At 42.8% G+C, this 21,026-nt stretch overlaps 1 protein-coding gene across 1 annotated transcript in view; it reads left to right on the forward strand.

Annotated features, from left to right (window-relative positions):
• The window catches only part of LOC117372093 (neural-cadherin-like), a 182,285-nt gene that overhangs the window by 99,143 nt on the left and 62,116 nt on the right, over positions 1-21,026 (forward strand). The window contains exons 12-17 of the mRNA XM_033967830.2: positions 4,971-5,138; positions 12,684-12,933; positions 14,459-14,586; positions 15,104-15,290; positions 17,601-17,744; positions 19,541-19,824. Of these exons, the coding sequence (XP_033823721.1) occupies positions 4,971-5,138; positions 12,684-12,933; positions 14,459-14,586; positions 15,104-15,290; positions 17,601-17,744; positions 19,541-19,824 (1,161 nt within the window). The remainder of the gene's footprint in view (positions 1-4,970; positions 5,139-12,683; positions 12,934-14,458; positions 14,587-15,103; positions 15,291-17,600; positions 17,745-19,540; positions 19,825-21,026) is intronic.

A 21,026-nucleotide genomic window follows, 5' to 3' on the forward strand; every position in this document is an offset into this window, starting at 1 on the left:
GAGCTCTGGGGTGAGAACTACTTGCTCACAAATACTAATTTGATTGTCCAAAGAAGAGAAAATGTAATTTTAAAGTAAAGTGGGAATCCTTTTATCTGACTGCTGCTGCAATAATGGAATGGCTGTAATTTGCATTGATAGAATACAGTTCATGGGTGAACCTTACAACTGAATTACTATTTGGCCATAACAATAAGTTGCACACTGAGAGCTGTGGCAGTGAAATGCAATTACCTTCACCAGGCCTAAAGACACATTATTTTGTGCGTTTTGGTCTTGATGTGAGCCTTATGATGATATTCTGCATAGTCTAATTAAGATAAACAAAAACATACCCTAATGCCCTCTTAAGAAAACGCGTAGCCTCCCGCGGTGTCCACTTTAATGATATAGAAGCAAAGTTCATAACTGTTTATTTTACGCAACAAAAGAAACTCTGCAAAGAAGTCTGAACATTAATTCAATTTGTCTAATCAAATGTGTTCTGCGGCTGGGGTTACTCAAAGTCGCTAAAAGCATTTAATTCACGGTTTATCATTAAAAAAGTACTGGATCTGCTGAGGCTTTCTTCATTTAACAGAACAGATTGTGAAAGGAGACGTATTCAGTTCTAAACCCAGTCAATCACTCTCCCCGGGAGGCAGATGATTCGCCGAGGCAACCCCAGAAGGGAGCGACTGAAAGGAGAGAATTATGCATATTTGTTATATTCCGATCTCTATTTTGTTGTTGATAACGTTCTATTAAAACGAGCCCGTATATGTGCCAGAAACAAGAATCCTCATTAATACTATTTGTGATTCAGAATAGTTTGGTGTCACTCAATGCACTTTGTATTTCTCCAATTAAACGATGTATTTTTATTGCGTTAACTGCGTAATGTGACGTCACCACAGCGTTCGGCTCCGTTTACACAGGGAATACTTTGCAACTAATGAGATTCGTGAGGTTTGCCTGAAAATCCAACATAAAATTCATTTAAAAAATCTCAAAATTCCGCTTAGAAGAAACAGTCGCCCATGTGTTTGGTTCTGCTCGGACACTCAAATCTGTTGGAACGACATACTTCTGTTTGTGAAAAGAAAGCTCGATATAAACCTACAACTTAATGCAAAACGTATCATTTTTGGTGTTTTCGAAAAAGACATTGTGGACAAAAAATATATACAATAATAATAATAATACATTTTATTTATATAGCGCTTTTCAAGACACTCAGACGCTTCACAATACGGAAAAGAATAAAATATCACAAAATTTACAACATAAAATCAAACATTAAAAGCAACTGAGGTGAGTTTTGAGTTCTTTTTTGAAGGTGGGGAGGTCAGAGGTCATGGAGGGGTTTGGGCAGTGAGTTCCAGAGGATGGGGGCAGCGATGGAGACGGCTCTGTCCCCCCCAGGTTCGGAGCTTGGTCCTACAGGGCAGGGACAGGAGGTTCTTCCCTTCCCTTAGTAACACTGTCAATCAAACCTGTTGCTAACGCTAACAGGAGTGACCTCGGGGAAAGAACGCAGCTGATTCGTCTGTTATTAATGTTCATATCTTGATTTAAAGACGCAAAAGTGAAATAAAAACCCCAGGATCATGTAGAGGGTTAATACGAACATTTAAGACCAAAATAACGAGTCTGAAATAACAAAAAAAGAAAGAAAAAAAACTCAAAATAACAAAAAAAAAACCTCAAAATAACACAACCCCCCCCCCCTGAAAATAACAAAAAAAAAAAAAACTGAAAATAACAAAAAAAGGAAAAAAAAACTCAAAATAACAAAAAAAAAAAATTAAATTAAAAATAAATAAATGAATTAAAAAAAACTCAAAATAGCTCCAAAGGGAAAAAAAAAACTAAAAAAAAAAAAAAACCCTAAAAAATAAATTTAAAAAAAATCCCAGGATCATTTAGAGGGTTAATACGAACATTTAAGACCAAAATGACGAATCTGACAGCAGCAGGTACAGAGAAATGGACGACATTTTTCAATAGAAAGTGAATTGGAGCCAGAGTTGGTGCGCGCACATGATCACTTCCTGCTTGGAACGCGGCGGCTAGCAGGTTAGCTATGTCCATTTATGTAAACAGTCTATAGTTTAACCTCTTATTAGTGGTTTTCAGATTATAGAACGTGACGTCAAACTCGCAAGAGACAGACTTTCCATTAATTAAATAATAATAATAATAATAATAATAATAATAATAATAATAATAATAATACATTTTATTTATTTATTTATTTATTTGTTTATTTATTTCATTCTGTAGAATATCAGAGTGCTACAATAAACCAAGAACTTTGAACCAATACCAACTGCTAAATGCTAAAAACATCAACAATAAGCTTTTCTAAATAAAAACGTCTTTAGATTAGCTTTAAAAAGTCCAGGCTCTACAAATTACACTGTACTTTGTCATGAAATACCCAAAAATAAACGCAAAAATGTTGAATCTGATCATTTTTTATATTTACTAGACCCAAGAACTCACTGTGCTTCAACAGAAACAACACTGTCCTATAGAATGTTGCGATGTTCCGGTTTATATTCCCTAAAACGTCTCACTAAAATGACTCCTGATCCAAACTGAATCTGTCTGAAGCCTTTGGAGTCCGCACACGGCTGGACTCTTAAGCCGCGGCGCTGTAGTTTTGTCTTCTGTCTGATCTACTCTCATTATAAGTGAGAACAAGCTCTACACAAAGGAACGTTTTGGGTAAATATAAGAAAAGGTAAAGACAGCTCGTGTCTCCGGGATCGTCCCATGATTCCCATTTAAAACCTCAAGCATTTAACACTAAAAACTGATTTCGAGACTTGTAATTTTGGTGAATTTTTGTTGTTTTTTTAAATTATTTTTAGTTTTCGAGGACAAACTGGTCTTTATTCTTCTCCGAGTGGTTGTTTTAATTGAAAATAAGCGGGTTACAGCTTTCCATTAATGTTTTACATGTCCATGAGCTCGATAGTTCCCTTTTATCAAGAGCTGGATAAACAGAAATTAATTAAGAAAGTACAAGAGCCCCACGCTTAGGCCATCGACTCAACAAACTGAAGCTACAGACACTATCACATCTGCAGGAGTCATTACACGGAGCGGTTTAACTTTACACTTTTGTACTTCTATTTTCTCATTAGTCGTAATGTCGAGATTAAAATGTGATATTCAGGTCACAGTCTAAACCTCAGAGCTTTAACGGCCCTGTATTACAAAACATTTACCGCATTTTCTGGACTATAAATGTCACTTTTTTCATAGTTTTTCATGGGGGCGACTTATACTCAGACGTATGGAAGCCCGTTTCCGCCATGAAAAAAAAAATAAAAGCCCCACAGAAAGTCGAAATTACGAGTTTAAAACTCGTAATTATGAGTTTAAAACTCGTAATTAGGACTTTTAAAAGTATGAATTATGAGTTTATAACTCGTAATTTTGGGAATGTAACATTTACAAAAAGTGAACCTTATCAATTTTGATTAAATGAATTTGGTATTTTAATAATTTCCTCAATAAACCAGCGGGGTTGTGACCAGCTGGCACTCTGCTCAGACCAGGAAAACGAGCGCTCACAGACACAGAGCACAGCTCATGAGTGGTCAGAACAGCACTCAGGGCCCACTGATTTGTTCAAGACGCCAGAAACTTTACTGGAGCTTAATTTATTCATTTTTTAAAAGTATGTAGGTGATAAACATAACAGTCCTCCTCCTGTCTCCTCTGCTCTGTACACTCAGTTGCAGTGTGCTACAAGCTCAATTAAGACTTTAAAAGTTCTAATTACGAGTTTTAAACTCATAATTAGTAGTTTTAAAACTCATAATTACGAGTTTTAAACTCATAATTAGTAGTTTTAAAAGTCCTAATTACGAGTTTTAAACTCGTAATTACGAGTTTTAAACTCATAATTACGAGTTTTAAACTCATAATTACGAGTTTTAAACTCATAATTACGAGTTTTAAACTCATAATTAGTAGTTTTAAAAGTCCTAATTACGAGTTTTAAACTCGTAATTACGAGTTTTAAACTCATAATTACGAGTTTAAAACTCGTAATTTCGACTTTCTGTGGGGCTTTTATTTTTTTTTTCATGGCGGAAACGGGCTTCCATACAGACGCGACTTATATGTGAAATTATTCAAATATACTTGTACCACTATTTACTACTACTACTTCATCTATCCTGAGTAAACTTGTTGCTTGTTTTTATACTTTATTTATCTGATTAACTGTTAATATCTTACGTTAACAAACCAGACACGTGTTCAGTTCTGTCTGTGCTTCATGGAGCTGAATAAATATAAATGTGTTACGTTAGCGTGATGTACTGATATTCAGCCTGTTGGTCCACATTTTATTATTATTATTACAACTTGATTTAAAGATAAAATGTCTGTTCTTGGTCTCGGATTTTGTAAAATAAATTTCCCCCAAAAATGCGACTTATATATGTTTTTTTCTTCATTATTCTGCATTTTTTAGCTGGTGCGACTTATACTCCAGAGCGAAAATACACTACTCTTGTGAGGTTTAAGTCGTGTTTTAAAGCTGTTTCCTCCTCAAAAACAGACCTGGACTTATGTTTTGTTTCATTCACACGTGTTTGAGTCACACTTTGCTGCGCTGACAATGCTCTGTTCCACCTTGTGATGTCATCAAGTGGTAGTTTTCAAGTTAACCGCTCCTTTTACCTTTAGTCCAAGTAGAAATGGGCAATTCCAGAAGCTGAAATGATCCAAATGATTCTATAAATGAAGGTGTGTGGAGTTTAAAAACACAGTGGAGCACTTCCTGTATCACCACTTGATGACATCACAAGGTGGAACAGAGTGTTTTTTTCAGTTTGAGAGATCTGCAGGTTTGTGTGTTAAACATGTGAGAATAAAACAAATAAAACACATCTCCAGGTCTGTTTATGACGTCACGGGCCCTTTTATTTTCCCAATGACTGAGTGGGCCGCTGTTGTTCCCGCAGACGGCCCACATCACCAGAGAAATCGTGGCCACAGACGGAGGAAACCGGAACTCGTCAGTGGAGCTCGCCGTCATCATCACCAATGTCAAGAACCAGCCTCCGCAGTGGGAACAGGACAGTTACTACGTCACTATCCCCGAGAACACGGCCCGAGACACCGCCATCGTGGTAAGACTCATGACGCCGCCGTCGTGGTGAGGCTCATGATGCCGCCGTCATGGTAAGACTTATGACGTCGTAGTCATGGTGAGGCTCATGACGCCGCCGTCGTGGTAAGACTGACGCTACCGCTCATACTAAGTCTGGGAGTCCTTGCTTCGCCTGCTCCCTCTGTGACTTAGATGTATTATATTATAACTATGAGTTGTAGTACAGTTGTAGGGAGTATTATATGAGTTTTTGTACTCTGTAGGGAGTATTATATGAGTTGTTGTACTCTTGTGGGAGTATTATATGAGTTTTTGTTCTCTGTAGGGAGTATTATATGAGTTGTTGTACTCTGTAGGGAGTATTATATGAGTTTTTGTACTCTGTAGGGAGTATTATATGAGTTGTTGTACTCTTGTGGGAGTATTATATGAGTTGTTGTACTCTTGTGGGAGTATTATATGAGTTTTTGTTCTCTGTAGGGAGTATTATATGAGTTTTTGTACTCTGTAGGGAGTATTATATGAGTTGTTGTACTCTGTAGGGAGTATTATATGAGTTTTTGTACTCTTGTGGGAGTATTATATGAGTTGTTGTACTCTTGTGGGAGTATTATATGAGTTTTTGTACTCTTGTGGGAGTATTATATGAGTTGTTGTACTCTTGTGGGAGTATTATATGAGTTGTTGTACTCTTGTGGGAGTATTATATGAGTTTTTGTACTCTTGTGGGAGTATTATATGAGTTGTTGTACTCTTGTGGGAGTATTATATGAGTTGTCGTACTCTGTAGGGAGTATTATATGAGTTTTTGTACTCTGTAGGGAGTATTATATGAGTTGTTGTACTCTGTAGGGAGTATTATATGAGTTTTTGTACTCTTGTGGGAGTATTATATGAGTTGTTGTACTCTGTAGGGAGTATTATATGAGTTGTTGTACTCTGTAGGGAGTATTATATGAGTTGTTGTACTCTGTAGGGAGTATTATATGAGTTGTTGTACTCTGTAGGGAGTATTATATGAGTTGTCGTACTCTGTAGGGAGTATTATATGAGTTTTTGTACTCTGTAGGGAGTATTATATGAGTTGTTGTACTCTGTGGGGAGTATTATATGAGTTTTTTGTACTCTGTAGGGAGCATTATATGAGTTTTTGTACTCTGTGGGGAGTATTATATGAGTTTTTGTACTCTGTGGGGAGTATTATATGAGTTGTTGTACTCTGTAGGGAGTATTATATGAGTTTTTTGTACTCTGTAGGGAGCATTATATGAGTTTTTGTACTCTGTGGGGAGTATTATATGAGTTTTTGTACTCTGTGGGGAGTATTATATGAGTTGTTGTACTCTGTAGGGAGTATTATATGAGTTTTTTGTACTCTGTAGGGAGCATTATATGAGTTTTTGTACTCTGTGGGGAGTATTATATGAGTTTTTGTACTCTGTGGGGAGTATTATATGAGTTTTTTGTACTCTGTAGGGAGCATTATATGAGTTTTTGTACTCTGTGGGGAGTATTATATGAGTTTTTGTACTCTGTGGGGAGTATTATATGAGTTTTTGTACTCTGTGGGGAGTATTATATGAGTTTTTGTACTCTGTGGGGAGTATTATATGAGTTTTTTGTACTCTGTAGGGAGTATTATATGAGTTGTCGGGTTTTGTTTGCTCACTTCCTCTGAGCTAATGACACTTTCAGCGTATTCTTTGTTTGCTAAAATGCTCATAGACGTCAGAGTGGCCAAAAGTCGGTTACACTGTTAATTTGAAGCTCTAGGTAAAATATTTGATTGGATTGTGCGTCAAAGGCAACTTTCCCAACTTCAGCTAATTAAATCCTTTCAGAGTGTCTCCTTTGATGTGAAAAGTATATCCGTGTCAATCTGGAGATTACATTTCATAAATATTTTTTCTCCCAAGGTCTCAGCAAGGGGATTCATGCTCGTTACAGAAGTGAGAAATACGCCTTTCAGTTTATCAGTTTTATTCAGGGGACCTGAAAGTCTTTATGAAAAAGTCCAGCTCTGTAGGTTCTATATGTGTCTTTGTGCGGTTAAAGCATTTTCACACACGACACACGACTCCAGACACTATCCTGATTATCACCATGTGTGAACACGTGCACCAACCCTGTTCTCTCCAGACGGTGTGCACAGGTGTGCACAGGTGTGCACAGCTGTGCTAATCAGCTAAACGGGCGTGTCAATACGAGACACAAAGAGACAAAGGCCAAGACGACTCCTGACCGAGGAGTGACAGATCACGACTCTGGGGCGACCGGAGCACAAATCTGCATAATGTGAACACTCACCCTCTGTGTGACTCAGGGGTTTGTTTACTGCTTTATGACAAATACACTGTTCAAAGTTCTGACCTATGACCTACTTTATTTTTTGTTGCATCACCATGACAATAAAAAATAATGTCTTGATCATTAGATTTAATCGACCTACCATTAAACGAGCTGCAATTTCCCCAAATTATGGAAGTTTCATTTAATCATTGTCTCTACACAGATCTGACTGTGTGTAGGACATCGGCCCAAATCTAATAATCTCACACAGGCCTACAGCTCATAATAACCCCCCACACACAGGCCTACAGCTCATAATAACCCCCCACACACAGGCCTACAGCTCATAATAACCCCACACACAGGCCTACAGCTCATAATAACCCCCCCACACACACACAGGCCTACAGCTCATAATAACCCCCCACACACAGGCCTACAGCTCATAATAACCCCACACACAGGCCTACAGCTCATAATAACCCCCCACACACAGGTCTACAGCTCATAATAACCCCACACACACAGGCCTACAGCTCATAATAACCTCACTCAGGCCTACAGCTCATAATAACTCCACACACAGGCATACAGCTCATAATAACCTCACACAGGCCTACAGCTCATAATATCCCCACACACAGGCCTACAGCTCATAATAACCCCACACACAGGCCTACAGCTCATAATAACCTCACACACACAGGGCTACTGCTCATAATAACCTCACACAGGCCTACAGCTCATAATAACCTCACACACAGAGGCCTACAGCTCATAATAACCCCACACACAGGCCTACAGCTCATAATAACCTCACACACAGAGGCCTACAGCTCATAATAACCACACACAGGCCTACAGCTCATAATAACCTCACACAGGCCTACTGCTCATAATAACCTCACACAGGCCTACAGCTCATAATAACCCCTCACACAGGCCTACAGCTCATAATAACCACACACAGGCCTACAGCTCATAATAACCCCACACACAGGCCTACAGCTCATAATAACCCCACACACAAGCCTACAGCTCATAATAACCTCACACAGGCCTACAGCTCATAATAACCCCACACACAGGCCTACAGCTCATAATAACCCCACACACACAGGCCTACAGCTCATAATAACCCCACACACAGGCCTACAGCTCATAATAACCTCACACACACAGGCCTACAGCTCATAATAGCCCCACACACAGGCCTACAGCTCATAATAACCTCACACACAGGCCTACAGCTCATAATAACCCCACACACACAGGCCTACAGCTCATAATAACCCCCCCCACAGGCCTACAGCTCATAATAGCCCCACACACAGGCCTACAGCTCATAATAACCCCACACACACAGGCCTACAGCTCATAATAACCTCACACAGGCCTACAGCTCATAATAACCTCACACACACAGGCCTACAGCTCATAATAACCCCACACACAGGCCTACAGCTCATAATAACCTCACACAGGCCTACAGCTCATAATAACCCCCCACACACAGGCCTACAGCTCATAATAACCCCCCCCCCACAGGCCTACAGCTCATAATAACCCCCCCCCACACAGGCCTACAGCTCATAATAACCACACACACAGGCCTACAGCTCATAATAACCCCCCACACACAGGCCTACAGCTCATAATAACCCCCCACACACAGGCCTACAGCTCATAATAACCCCACACACACAGGCCTACAGCTCATAATAACCCCACACACAGGCCTACAGCTCATAATAACCACACACACAGGCCTACAGCTCATAATAACCCCACACACACAGGCCTACAGCTCATAATAACCACACACACAGGCCTACAGCTCATAATAACCACACACACACAGGAGGTGATCTACGGCAGGCACCTCCTCCTCCTGTCGCCTCCTCCTCTCCCTTCTCCTCCTGTCGCCTCCTCCTCCTGTCGCCTCCTCTTGTCTCCTCCTCCTCCTGTTGCCTCCTCCTCTCCCTCCTCCTCTTGTCTCCTCCTCCTCCTGTCGCCTCCTCCTCCTGTCTCCTCCTACTCTTGTCTCCTCCTCCTCCTGTCGCCTCCTCCTCTCCCTCCTCCTCCTCCTCTTGTCTCCTCCTCCTCCTGTCTACTACTCCTCTTGTCTCCTCCTCCTGTCGCCTCCTCCTCCTCCCTCGGTCCATCTGCTCCTGTCGTGTGGATTATGAGTCGGGGTCAAAGGTCAAGTCTTTTTGTCGTTGCTGATTTGGAAACATCTCGTTGTTTTCATCTTTTTAAACGAGCTCTTACAGTTTAATGATTTTTATTTTATAACCAAAGCCACATTCTGTCGTTTACTCCTGAATCTCCATCGTAAAGTTCATGGACATTCCCCACCGTCCTCGTCCTGATGACCACGAGTGTCTGAAAATCTTCACTCACATTGACCCACAGGGGGCGCTGCTGCTCAGTGAGGGGGGTATTTTTATTTGTATGAGTGACACCTGTGTCTGTCTCGTCTCTGTCGGAGCCTCGTGGAGCTCTGACGTCATTCAGCCAGGTGTGAGTCTGTACACGCCGCCGCTGCCGCCACCACCGCCATCGACACCACCACCTCCACCACCACCACCTCCACCACCGCCCGCTACGACGACATATGTCAGTGATTATCTCCACCTCGTCTGGTCGTGATGTGAAAATGGATTTAGACAGAAAGCACAAAAACTGAAGAGAAGGAAAGAGAGAGAGAGAAACAGAGGGAAAGACACAGAGAGAGAGACAGAGGGAAAGACACAGAGAGAAAGACACAGAGAGAGAGACAGAGAAGAGAGAGACAGAGAAGAGAGAGACAGAAAGGCACAGAGAGAGAGATGGAGAGAGAGACAGAGAGAAAGGCACAGAGCGAGAGACAGAGGGAAAGACACAGAGAGAAAGACACAGAGAGAGAGACAGAGAAGAGAGAGACAGAGAAGAGAGAGACAGAAAGGCACAGAGAGAGAGATGGAGAGAGAGACAGAGAGAAAGGCACAGAGCGAGAGACAGAGGGAAAGACACAGAGAGAGACAGAGGAAAAGACACAGAGAGAGACAGAGGGAAAGACACAGAGAGAGAGACAGAGGGAAAGACACAGAGAGAGAGACAGAGAAGAGAGAGACAGAGAGAAAGGGGGAGAGGGGGGAGATACAGAGGGAGAGACAGAGAGAGCGACACAGAGAGAGATGGAGAGAGAGAGACGGTGAGAAAGGGGGAGATGGGGGAGAGAGGAATGGAGAGAGAGGGGGAAAGAGAGAGATACAGAGGGAGAGACAGCGAGAGAGAGAGAGAGAGAGAGAGAGAGGGAGGAAGAGATGGAGTGAGACAGAGAGAGCGAGAGACACACAGAGAGACAGAGACAGAGAGTGATGGGGAGAGAGAGAGACAGAGAGAGAGTGAGAGAGACAAATAGAGAAAGACAGAGAAATCGAGAGAGAGAGAGTGGTAGAGAGACAGAAAAATGGAGAGACAGAGAGAGACACAGAGAAAGAGAGATGAGAGAGACACACAGAGAGACACAGAGAGAGAGGGATACATAGAGAGAGAGAGACAAATAGAGAAAGAGAGAGAGAGCGAGAGAGATACATACAGAGAGAGAGATGAGAGAGGGAGAAAGAGATGGAGAGAGAAACAAATAGAGAAAAACAGAGAGAAAGACAGAGAGAGACAGAGGGAGACAGCGAGATAGAAAAATAGATAGAATTAGACAGAGCAATAGACAGATGGAGAGATAAAGAGATGGATAGAGAGATAGAGAGATGAATAGAGAGAGAAACAGATTGGTTCAAAAGTTCTTTCTCGTGTAAAAATAAGACGTTTCCTCTCGTTTCTAAAGTCATCGAAATTGAGCCGAATCAATTTTTTGACTCAGGACCAGAACAATCACCATCAAATCAGACGTTTAGCAAATCCTGAACTGCAAAAAAACAAAAACCGTCTCTCACACGTTTATTTTATTTACGACTGAAATCATTCGAGTTTCAGGTTAAGGATGTTTTTCTGTTACATATTAAACTTTTTAATAAATTTATATAAATCTGTTTCACTTTAACATGAGGAGAGAAAGAACAACAAGCAAAAGAAAACGCAAAGAGACAGAGAGAGAGAGACAGATGAGAGAGAGGGGGGAGAGAGAGAGACAGAGGAAGAGAAAGACAGAGAGAGACACAGAAAGAGAGAGCGACAGAGAGTGAGACAAAGAGACAGATGGGGAGAGAGAGACAGAGAGAGGGGAAAGAGAGATAGCGACAGAGAGCGAGACAAAGAGACAGATGGGGAGAGAGAGAGACTGAGAGAGAGAGACAAATGGAGAGAGAGAGACAGAGAGAGACACAGAGACTGAGAGAGAGACAGATGAGAGAGAGACACAGAAAGAGAGAGCGACAGAGAGTGAGACAAAGAGACAGATGGGGAGAGAGAGACAGAGAGAGGATGAAAGAGCGATAGCGACAGAGAGCGAGACAAAGAGACAGATGGGTAGAGAGAGAGACTGAGAGAGAGAGACAAATGGAGAGAGAGAGACAGAGAGAGACACAGAGACTGAGAGAGAGACAGATGAGAGAGAGACACAGAAAGAGAGAGCGACAGAGAGTGAGACAACGAGATGGTGAGAGAGAGAGAGACAGAGAGAGAGAGATGGAGAGAGAGAGACAGAGAAAGACACAGAAAGAGAGAGTGACACAGTGACATAAAGATGGGGAGAGAGAGAGATAGACAGAGAGCCAGAGGAAGAGAGAGACAGCGAGAGAGACACGGAGAGATAGACGGAGAGAGAAAGAGAGAGAGACAGAGAGTGAGACAGTGAGAGAGAGACATCAAGGGACAGAGGGAGAAAGAGAGGGGGAGAGAGACAGAGATATAGACATGGAGAGAGAGAAAGAGAAAAGGAGAGAGACAGAGAGAGATAGACAGATGATCCTGAACTGTAAAAAAAAAAAAGTGTGCAGTTCATTTTTCCTCCGTCTCTCACACATTTATTTTATTTACGACTGAAATCATTGGAGTTTCAGGTCAATGACGTTTTCTGTTACACGTTAAACATCACGAGACTGGATCGTTTTGATAAATTTATATAAACCCACGTTCTCTTTTACGACGCGAGGAGCGAGAGAACGTCAATCAAAGGAAAACGCAAAGCTACTCGGGCTTAGTCTGGCAGGAAGTAGATCCGGGAGCTTTACCCCGTGATCCCTGCGTTTGCTCGGTTCAGTTTTCTCTTCATAATATATGCGTTTGTCTGCTCCGCCGCGTTAAACAAAAACCCCGTCTGTTCCTCTCCTAGACCGTCAAGGCGACCTCTCAGCTCGGCGACCCCAGGGTGACCTACAACTTAGAAGACGGGATGGTTCCGGAAACGAATATGCCGGTCCGGTTTTACCTGTCTCCGAACCGCGAGGACGGATCGGCCTCCATTTTGGTGTCGGAGCCTCTGGATTACGAGACGACGCCGTTTTTTTCTTTGAGAGTTCGGGCTCAGAACGTGGCGGCCGTCCCCCTCGCCGCTTTCGCCACCGTTTACGTCAACGTCACAGGTATTTTACTCGTATAAGTCACAAAATAAAGATCGGACCGAAAAAAAACACGGGTTGCCGGGTGTTACGTCAATTTGAGAAAGTAGTTCAAAAGGAAAACGACAGTAGAAATATGAAATAAATGGAATAAATAATTGTGAACTGAACCGTGCAGCTCGTTTATTATAAATTATAATAAATAACTCCGAGCTCTTTGCTGTTTCGTTGGAGTTTTGAGCAAAGTACAAAGTGAAACGGCAAATATTTCAGTTTAGGAATAAAACTGATTTTAAAAGGTTCTATATGACACAAAATGGACTCGTTTTAAGTCGTTATAATGTGGTTAGTGCATCAAAAACAGACCTGGAGTTGTGTTTTGTTTCATTCACACACTTTATTATTCATCTTTTACATCTACAAACCTCAAAATGCTCTGTTCCACCTTGTGATGTCATCAGGTGGTAGTTTTCAGTACAGACTGACAGTTCCAGAGCTGAAATTATCCAACTAATTCTCGTGAAGGTGTTTGGAGTGAATGTGTTTGTCCTCTAATCTGAAGGCGAGTGAGGCAATTCAAGGTAATTCAAAGAATAAAAAAGACATTAAAATCACAATATAACAAAGAGAAACATAAATAATCATAAATAATCATCATAAAATGAACATGGAAAGAGAAAAGTGCAGAATAAACCCCTTTAGTCACAGATAAACAGAGAGAGACAGGTTTAAACTGAACAAAACTCAAACACTGATTCAACTGGTTTAGTCCCGGTTTAGTCCCGGTTTAGTCCTGGTTTAGTCCCGGTTTAGTCCTGGTTTAGTCCCGGTTCAGTCCCGGTTTAGTCCTGGTTTAGTCCTGGTTTAGTCCTGGTTTAGTCCTGGTTTAGTCCCGGTTTAGTCCCGGTTCAGTCCCGGTTTAGTCCCGGTTCAGTCCTGGTTCAGTATCGGTTTAGTCCCGGTTCAGTCCCGGTTTAGCGGTTTAGTCCTGGTTTAGTCCTGGTTTAGACCTGGTTTAGTCCTGGTTTAGTCCTGGTTTAGTCTGAGATGATTCATGTTATTTAAACGCTGACAGTTGGATTCATGCTCTTGACATAAATGTCACTGGTTGATCGTCAGATTCAGTGATGATTCGAGTGTGTGTGAATGTGTGTGTGAATGTGTGTGTGAATGTGTGTGTTCACTGGTGTGTGAATGTGTGTGTGTGAAGGCGTGTGTGTGAATGTGTGAATAGTTTCTTGAAGTGAAGCGCTTTGAGTGACTTGAAAGAAAAAAACACTCTAGACATGTGACCATTTACCAAAAACACGATGACATCACAAGGTGGAACAGAGTGTTTTTTCACTTTGAGAGAAGAGCTCAGCCTAAATCTACAGGTTTGTGCGTTAAACATGTGAGAATGAAACACAAAAACACAACTCCAGGTCTGTGTGTGATGCAGAAACAACATTATAGATCAGAAAACTGTAACATGGGCCTTTATGGAGATACTGTATTGTTAACATTCCCCATATTTTCCTGAACGCTGAATAATCTTCTTTCATTCTAGATGTCAACGACAATGTCCCGTTTTTCACGTCGTCCATCTACGAGGCGTCGGTGACAGAAGGGGCTCAGATCGGGACGTCCGTGCTGCAGGTGTCGGCCTTTGACAAAGACCTGGGGCTGAACGGAGAGGTGCGTGCTCGTATTTACATTTCAGACTTGTTTTTCAGTCGCACCTTCACCGTGTCTTTTTCTCGCCGCACCATCATTGTCTTGTCACAAAGCTCATTGCAGATTGCTCGGCCATAATGGCGTCTGGGGGGGAAGCTTTTGTTCATAGTTGTCGTGGTTGTTGTGCAGCTGAGTGACTGACACAGTAATGTTTGCAGACGCATGAATGGATTGGTTCTGTCTCCTGTAATCGCTGTAAGGCCTATATAATCAGGACTTTATGTCACTTATTTGAAAACTCTTCAGTAAGTTTTCATGTTTTCTAACCAAATGGAAGGGAGGAGAGAACTTAATGGCAAAATGTATTGAATCAACTTCAGAGCAGTCGCAAAAGTAACTCAGGTTGACAGTTTGAACGAGGCTCAGGCCAGTGCAGACGTCAGTGTGTCATTTTACCTCAGCTGTGGTTTCAGAGGTGACTTGAGTCTGGGGTAACGCTCTGTATCAGACTCATGTTTTCTTTTATTGTGCTCCACAGATCACGTACACTTTACTGAGCGACAGCAGCGGGGACCACAGTCTGTTCCGTATGGACCCTGTGCTCGGGGTCATTTACACTGAGGCGGTGTTTGACCGGGAGGCGCGCGGCTCCTACCTGCTGGAGGTCCAGTCTGAGGATGGACAGGAGTCTGCTCGCCCCGGGAAAAACAAACAACCAAACTCAGGTACAAAAGAGAAAGTAAATACACAGAGTTTATTTTATCCTCTGTGCTCCAGTAGATCAGTGTGATTAATGTAATTAGTCTATTATCAAACATTAACACAAAACAGTTACATAAGCACGAAGCTCAGAACTCTAAAATGAGCAGTTTGACGTACAGTCGGTGACAGGCTCTGACTTCCAAACTTATATTTTAAAGTGACCTCTACTAAAGCACAGTAGCTCAGCCATAAAAAGTAACATTGTTGGGAGCCCATAGGGCTGTAATAAAGGCTCTTCTCCCTCTGCTGTGTTTTAAACAGACTGCACAAGAACAATTACCACAATCATGGACCCACCGGGACCCACTTTAGAAGTGACCAGTTTATGTCATGACACCACTGCCTCATAACAAAAAAAAACTTTCTTTACTTTATTTAGGTTTTTCTTCTGTTTTCACAATGAAATATAGTTCCACTGTAGTGTGTGTGTCCCCTGCTCCCTCTCCTCTGTGCTCCCTCCCTCTGTGCTCCCTCCCTCTGTGCTCCCTCTGTGCTCCCTCCTTCTGTGCTCCCTCTGTGCTCCCTCTGTGCTCCCTCCTTCTGTGCTCCCTCTGTGCTCCCTCCCTCTGTGCTCCCTCCTTCTGTGCTCCCTCTGTGCTCCCTCCTTCTGTGCTCCCTCTGTGCTCCCTCCCTCTGTGCTCCCTCCCAGCCCCATGTGTCCATCGTGTCTCTCGCTGATGTTTATTCCGTCTCTGTTTATTCCGTCTCTGTGCTCCCTCTCCTCTGTGCTCCCTCTGTGCTCCCTCTCCTCTGTGCTCCCTCTGTGCTCCCTCTGTGCTCCCTCTCCTCTGTACTCCCTCTGTGCTCCCTCCCTCTGTGCTCCCTCCTTGTTTGTTTGTCCACTGATCTGAAGGTTGGTGGTTCAAATCCCGGTCTCGACATAAACATCATTGGTTGAGTGGTCAGATCCACTGATCCATAGGTTGGTGGTGCGATTCTAGCTCACACAGATGACTGCTGTCGTTGTGTCCTTGGGCAAGACACTTAACCCACCTCGCCCTCAGTGTCTGCGTACACTGGTGTGTGAATGTGTGAATGTGTGAGTGGTTCCTTGTAAAGCGCTTTGAGTGGCTTGAAGGTAGAAAAGCGCTATAGAAAAATGTGACCATTTACCATTTACCATCCCTCTGTGCTCCCTCTCCTCTGTGCTCCCTCCTTCTGTGCTCCCTCTGTGCTCCCTCCCTCTGTGCTCCCTCCTTCTGTGCTCCCTCCCTCTGTGCTCCCTCCTTCTGTGCTCCCTCTGTGCTCCCTCCCTCTGTGCTCCCTCCTTCTGTGCTCCCTCTGTGCTCCCTCCCTCTGTGCTCCCTCCTTCTGTGCTCCCTCTGTGCTCCCTCCCAGCCCCATGTGTCCATCGTGTCTCTCGCTGATGTTTATTCCGTCTCTGTTTATTCCGTCTCTGTGCTCCCTCTCCTCTGTGCTCCCTCTCCTCTGTGCTCCCTCTGTGCTCCCTCTGTGCTCCCTCCCAGCCCCATGTGTCCATCGTGTCTCTTGCTGACGTTTATTCCGTCTCTGTTTATTCCGTCTCTGTTTATTCCGTCTCTGTGCTCGTGTTTGCGGCGGATCTTTTGGGGGGGTGTGGGGGTGACGCTCTGTAGACGCAGAGCCGTGTCTCTGTGGGGCTGTCAGGGCTGAAGACGCAGAGCCGTGTCTCTGTGGGGCTGTCAGGGCTGCTTAGCATTTGCAATGAGCCTGAGCCGGGTTTTATGTTACGCGTCTCCACATCCAGAAGGGCTCATCTCTACTACAAACATTACCTGTCTGCCTGAGTCACCCCTGGGATATCGCAGGAGCAGCACATCCTCTCGTACTGCAGTAGCGCCAAATTAACATGTCACCTATGTGTTTTGTGTGTAAGTACTTTCTCTCCAACTAAAGAAATAAACAGCATAATGAGGGGAGCGCGATAAGACACAAACACTTGTCATCTTATAAATATTTAACCTCCCAGTAGAGAGGTTCTTTATCTACTCACTGAGAAAGCCCTAATACTGTTATTCACTTGTGGAAATAGTCTCGTTAAAACAATAACCTCTTTATCGTGATTTACTTCTATTTGACTGTGAAAAATGTTTCGTCTGATTCTGTGTCACCCAACCGTTCCCCGTTAGGTTAAGTGTCTCCTCTGCGCCAAACGCTGGTAATAAATAGTGAAATCATTGAACAGATGGAGGATAGTGTTTTACCGGTAAACGCTGTGTGTGCTTGCGAGTGCTAGCGTGCGTGTTAGCGTGCGTGCTAGCCTTTAATCTAATGCCATTTTGTCATCCGTGCAGACACAGCGTATGTGCGGGTTTTCATCAGCGACGTCAACGACAACAAACCGCTCTTCGCTCAGAGGCTGTACGAAGTTGGCGTCGACGAGGATGCAGATGTGGGCCTGACTGTTGTCACTGTTAGCGCTAATGACGAAGATGAAGGTACGTCTGAGGAGGCTGCTAACCACCCGAGTCCCACCGGGAGTTTGAGTTTAGGTGTTTCCTAAAGGTTATGAAAACCATCCAACCAGAACCAATAAGAAAGTTTTGTAAGCCTCTTTCAAACTTGTACAAAAAGTTTCAGCTCTGCATTGATTTTCATTCTACACCTGAATCCTTTTTGAGAGCGAAATATTTTGGCAGCTTATCACTCATTCTTTCTCCCGCCAGTTCTTGCCAAGTCGGCATATTTTTTTGCAAACATTTCTCTTTGTAGCAATATTCATTAAGTGACCCTGGGAGCAGTGTTTCCCCGCGTGCCGCTTAAATCAGGCAGCGTGCTGGACTTAGCCGCCGTCGTCTGAGCGGGCGCCGTAACGCACTGAAGCACATATGTTCCAAAAAGACTGACACGCTCCCACACACAGCAGGTGGGCGGGTTTAACCAATACGGCGGCGGCGGCTCAGGCTCCGCGCAGCCCCTCAGATCCTTTATCCAGCCTGTTTGGGTCCGTTAATCAAGTATTTATGGGGAGCGGGGGCGCAGCTCAGGGTGGGCTGCTGTGCTAATGATGAATAGCAGTGGCACAACACCAGCCCCTGATATTAAAGTTACAATACTGTTGCTCTTGTGCCTGAGAGGCCACAATCAATCTGTCTTGTTTAAGAACCTCCGCCCTGGGCTCGCCTGGTGTAAGCCCTGCCAGTTCACAGTGGGAGGCGAGGAAGCACTTTGTCAGCCCGACGCGTGTTAATAGCGCAGATTAGTGTATTTACATGGGATTTGAGGTACTTGAGAGCAACAGGATGATTGAAAGTGTGGACTGTACATAGCAGGAGATCATCTTATCTTCTGCCAGAGTTAAAGCAGCAGATTGAGCAGTCTCCACAGAGAAGATAAGGTCAGATATTGACTTCTTCTTCGTCTTCTTCTTCTTCTTCTTTACTAAACTACATCCACCACCTTCTCTCAGGCTCGAAAAACGTTCCCTGGAGGATACTAGCGGCGTGCAGCATACAGCTTTTTTTGCTCTTGTGCACACTTTCTACTTTTTCCCAGCACTTTTTTTTTTAATTAGTATCTGATTAAAGTGGAGTAGACGAGGTACAGAGTTTCTATTTAATTAAGTAATCAAAACAAGTGAGGGAATACATGAAAACCCGCTAATGCTTGGGTCTTGGAGCAAATGAGGTGTAATCCCCGTGTGTTTACAGCCGTCTGTTCCTGTACTAGTGTAGTAAGACCAAAAAAAAAAAAAAAAGCGTATAATAGTGATCCAAAAACAAAGGTATTATTTAACTGGATGTTTTTGTAGCTTTTTGAAATACTGCCAGTTTCACCGTTAAATACGCAGCGATTCCTCTGTTGTTAAGATCCCCTATTGTGCGTTTTTTTGTGTGTTTTTTTTTGTTCCGTTAGCGAGTTAAAAACATTTGTTCGTATAAAAGGTCTCCCGTGTCACAAAGCTCAACGTCTCACTCCAGATGAAATATTTACATTCCTCTACGGCCCGGAATGTGACGCAACGGAGTAACGTGATAGTTAGTCACGGCTTAGTCAGCGTTTATTCTGCTTTTTCTTTCACAAGATCAAAACACGGCAAACACGCGGCGACTGCTCGGGTGTTATGTGAACGTCTGGGGACTAAACAAAACGTGTAATCCAATTAACGCTCGCTATTATCCTGTAATGATTAATCAATGGGAACGCATTTGAAAATAATCGCCGCAGAAACCCGGGATTCTTTTAGTTTATTTTTAATTTAAATTCTATCCTTTCCGTGTTTTCCCCAACGCAGGAGCCAATGCCAAGCTGCGCTACCAGATAACGTCAGGGAACAAAGGTGGCGTTTTTGACATCGAGCCAGAAGTGGGCACCATTTTTATCGCTCAGCCGTTGGATTACGAGCAGCAGAAACGCTACAAGCTGCTGGTCCTGGCCTCGGACGGCAAGTGGGAGGACTACGCCGCCGTGGTGGTCACCGTGGTTAATAAGAACGATGAAACGCCGGTGTTCTCGATGAACGAGTACTACGGCTCGGTCACGGAGGAGCTGGACGGGTCGCCTGTGTTTGTGCTGCAGGTGAGAGGCTAAGACGACGCCGTTTCCTCCGCGCCGCTGTTCGCTAATGACTGTAATGGCGGAGTCATTACCCCCGCTGACTTCTGCCGCCCAAAATCAGGGGCAGGTACTTCTGTTTGGCGAGCGCTGCTTAAAGGGGCGCCGCGAAACAGAGGGGAACGCGCCCGGGTAGAAGTTTAGGGAGGAGCAGAGGAGCTTCGTCTGTTCTGAGTGGGTTCGGTAAAGTCACTGCGTTTTATGGCTGAAGCTGTGGTGGAAAAAGTCTCTCAGTTTCTCAGTTTTTGTTGATTAAGTAAAAGAGCAGATACCAGAGCAAAAAAATAACTCAAATAAAAGTAAAAGTATCTTGCAGGACATATTTAAATGTACATTTCCCTTTGGATTTGCACCACAGGGCTGGATGAAGAAGGATAAAAACCTTTTCAGTGTCTCGTTTGTTGTTTGCAAGAAATGTATAAAAAAATAAAATAAAAAAAGTTATCACAGGAAAGAGCAAATTTGACAACGCGGTGGGAAATAACAGACATTTATAAAAAGGAAGAGACGACAGAGTTTGTAAATGACAAACACGGCTGGTTTGTGTCTCGTTGGGAAATGCAAATCTAAAAAGGCCCGATTTTATTTAAGATGTAGATAAACTGATGGAGGATGTGCAGTTTGTGGTCGCTCACTTTTGTTGTTAAAACATTACAATTTATCAATAAAGAATTAAAGTAGAAGTATCATATGAATATACACACATATATTAAGTAAAAGTATTAAATTACCTGTTTAAAAATGTACTGAAAGAGTAAAAAGTAAAAGTATTTCACGCACATTTTGAGAAGATAATAATAATAATAATAATAATAATAATAATAATAATAATAATAATAATAATAATAATAATAATAATAATAAAGCTTCAAATTTCAAATGGATTATTGGTTTTGTTAAAGATTTATTCTGGATTTTGTTGAACAGAAAAAATTTAACCAATGTTTTTTTATTATTCGTATATTTTGGTTAAAAAATAAACCCTCAGGTCTCACACAATAATAAAAAAATACTTTTACATTTCAGTCCTGTCCAGATACTGCTCTCAGATGTACTCAAGTAAAAGTAAAAAGTGTCCCCTTCAAAAGTTACTTAAGAACAGAACTTTACTACTTTTACTTTGTTCCTTTTCCACCACTGGCCTGAACAGAGGAGCTAACGACACT

The sequence above is a fragment of the Periophthalmus magnuspinnatus genome, chromosome 6 (genome assembly GCF_009829125.3).
Source record: "Periophthalmus magnuspinnatus isolate fPerMag1 chromosome 6, fPerMag1.2.pri, whole genome shotgun sequence".
NCBI classification, from domain to species: domain Eukaryota; kingdom Metazoa; phylum Chordata; class Actinopteri; order Gobiiformes; family Gobiidae; genus Periophthalmus; species Periophthalmus magnuspinnatus.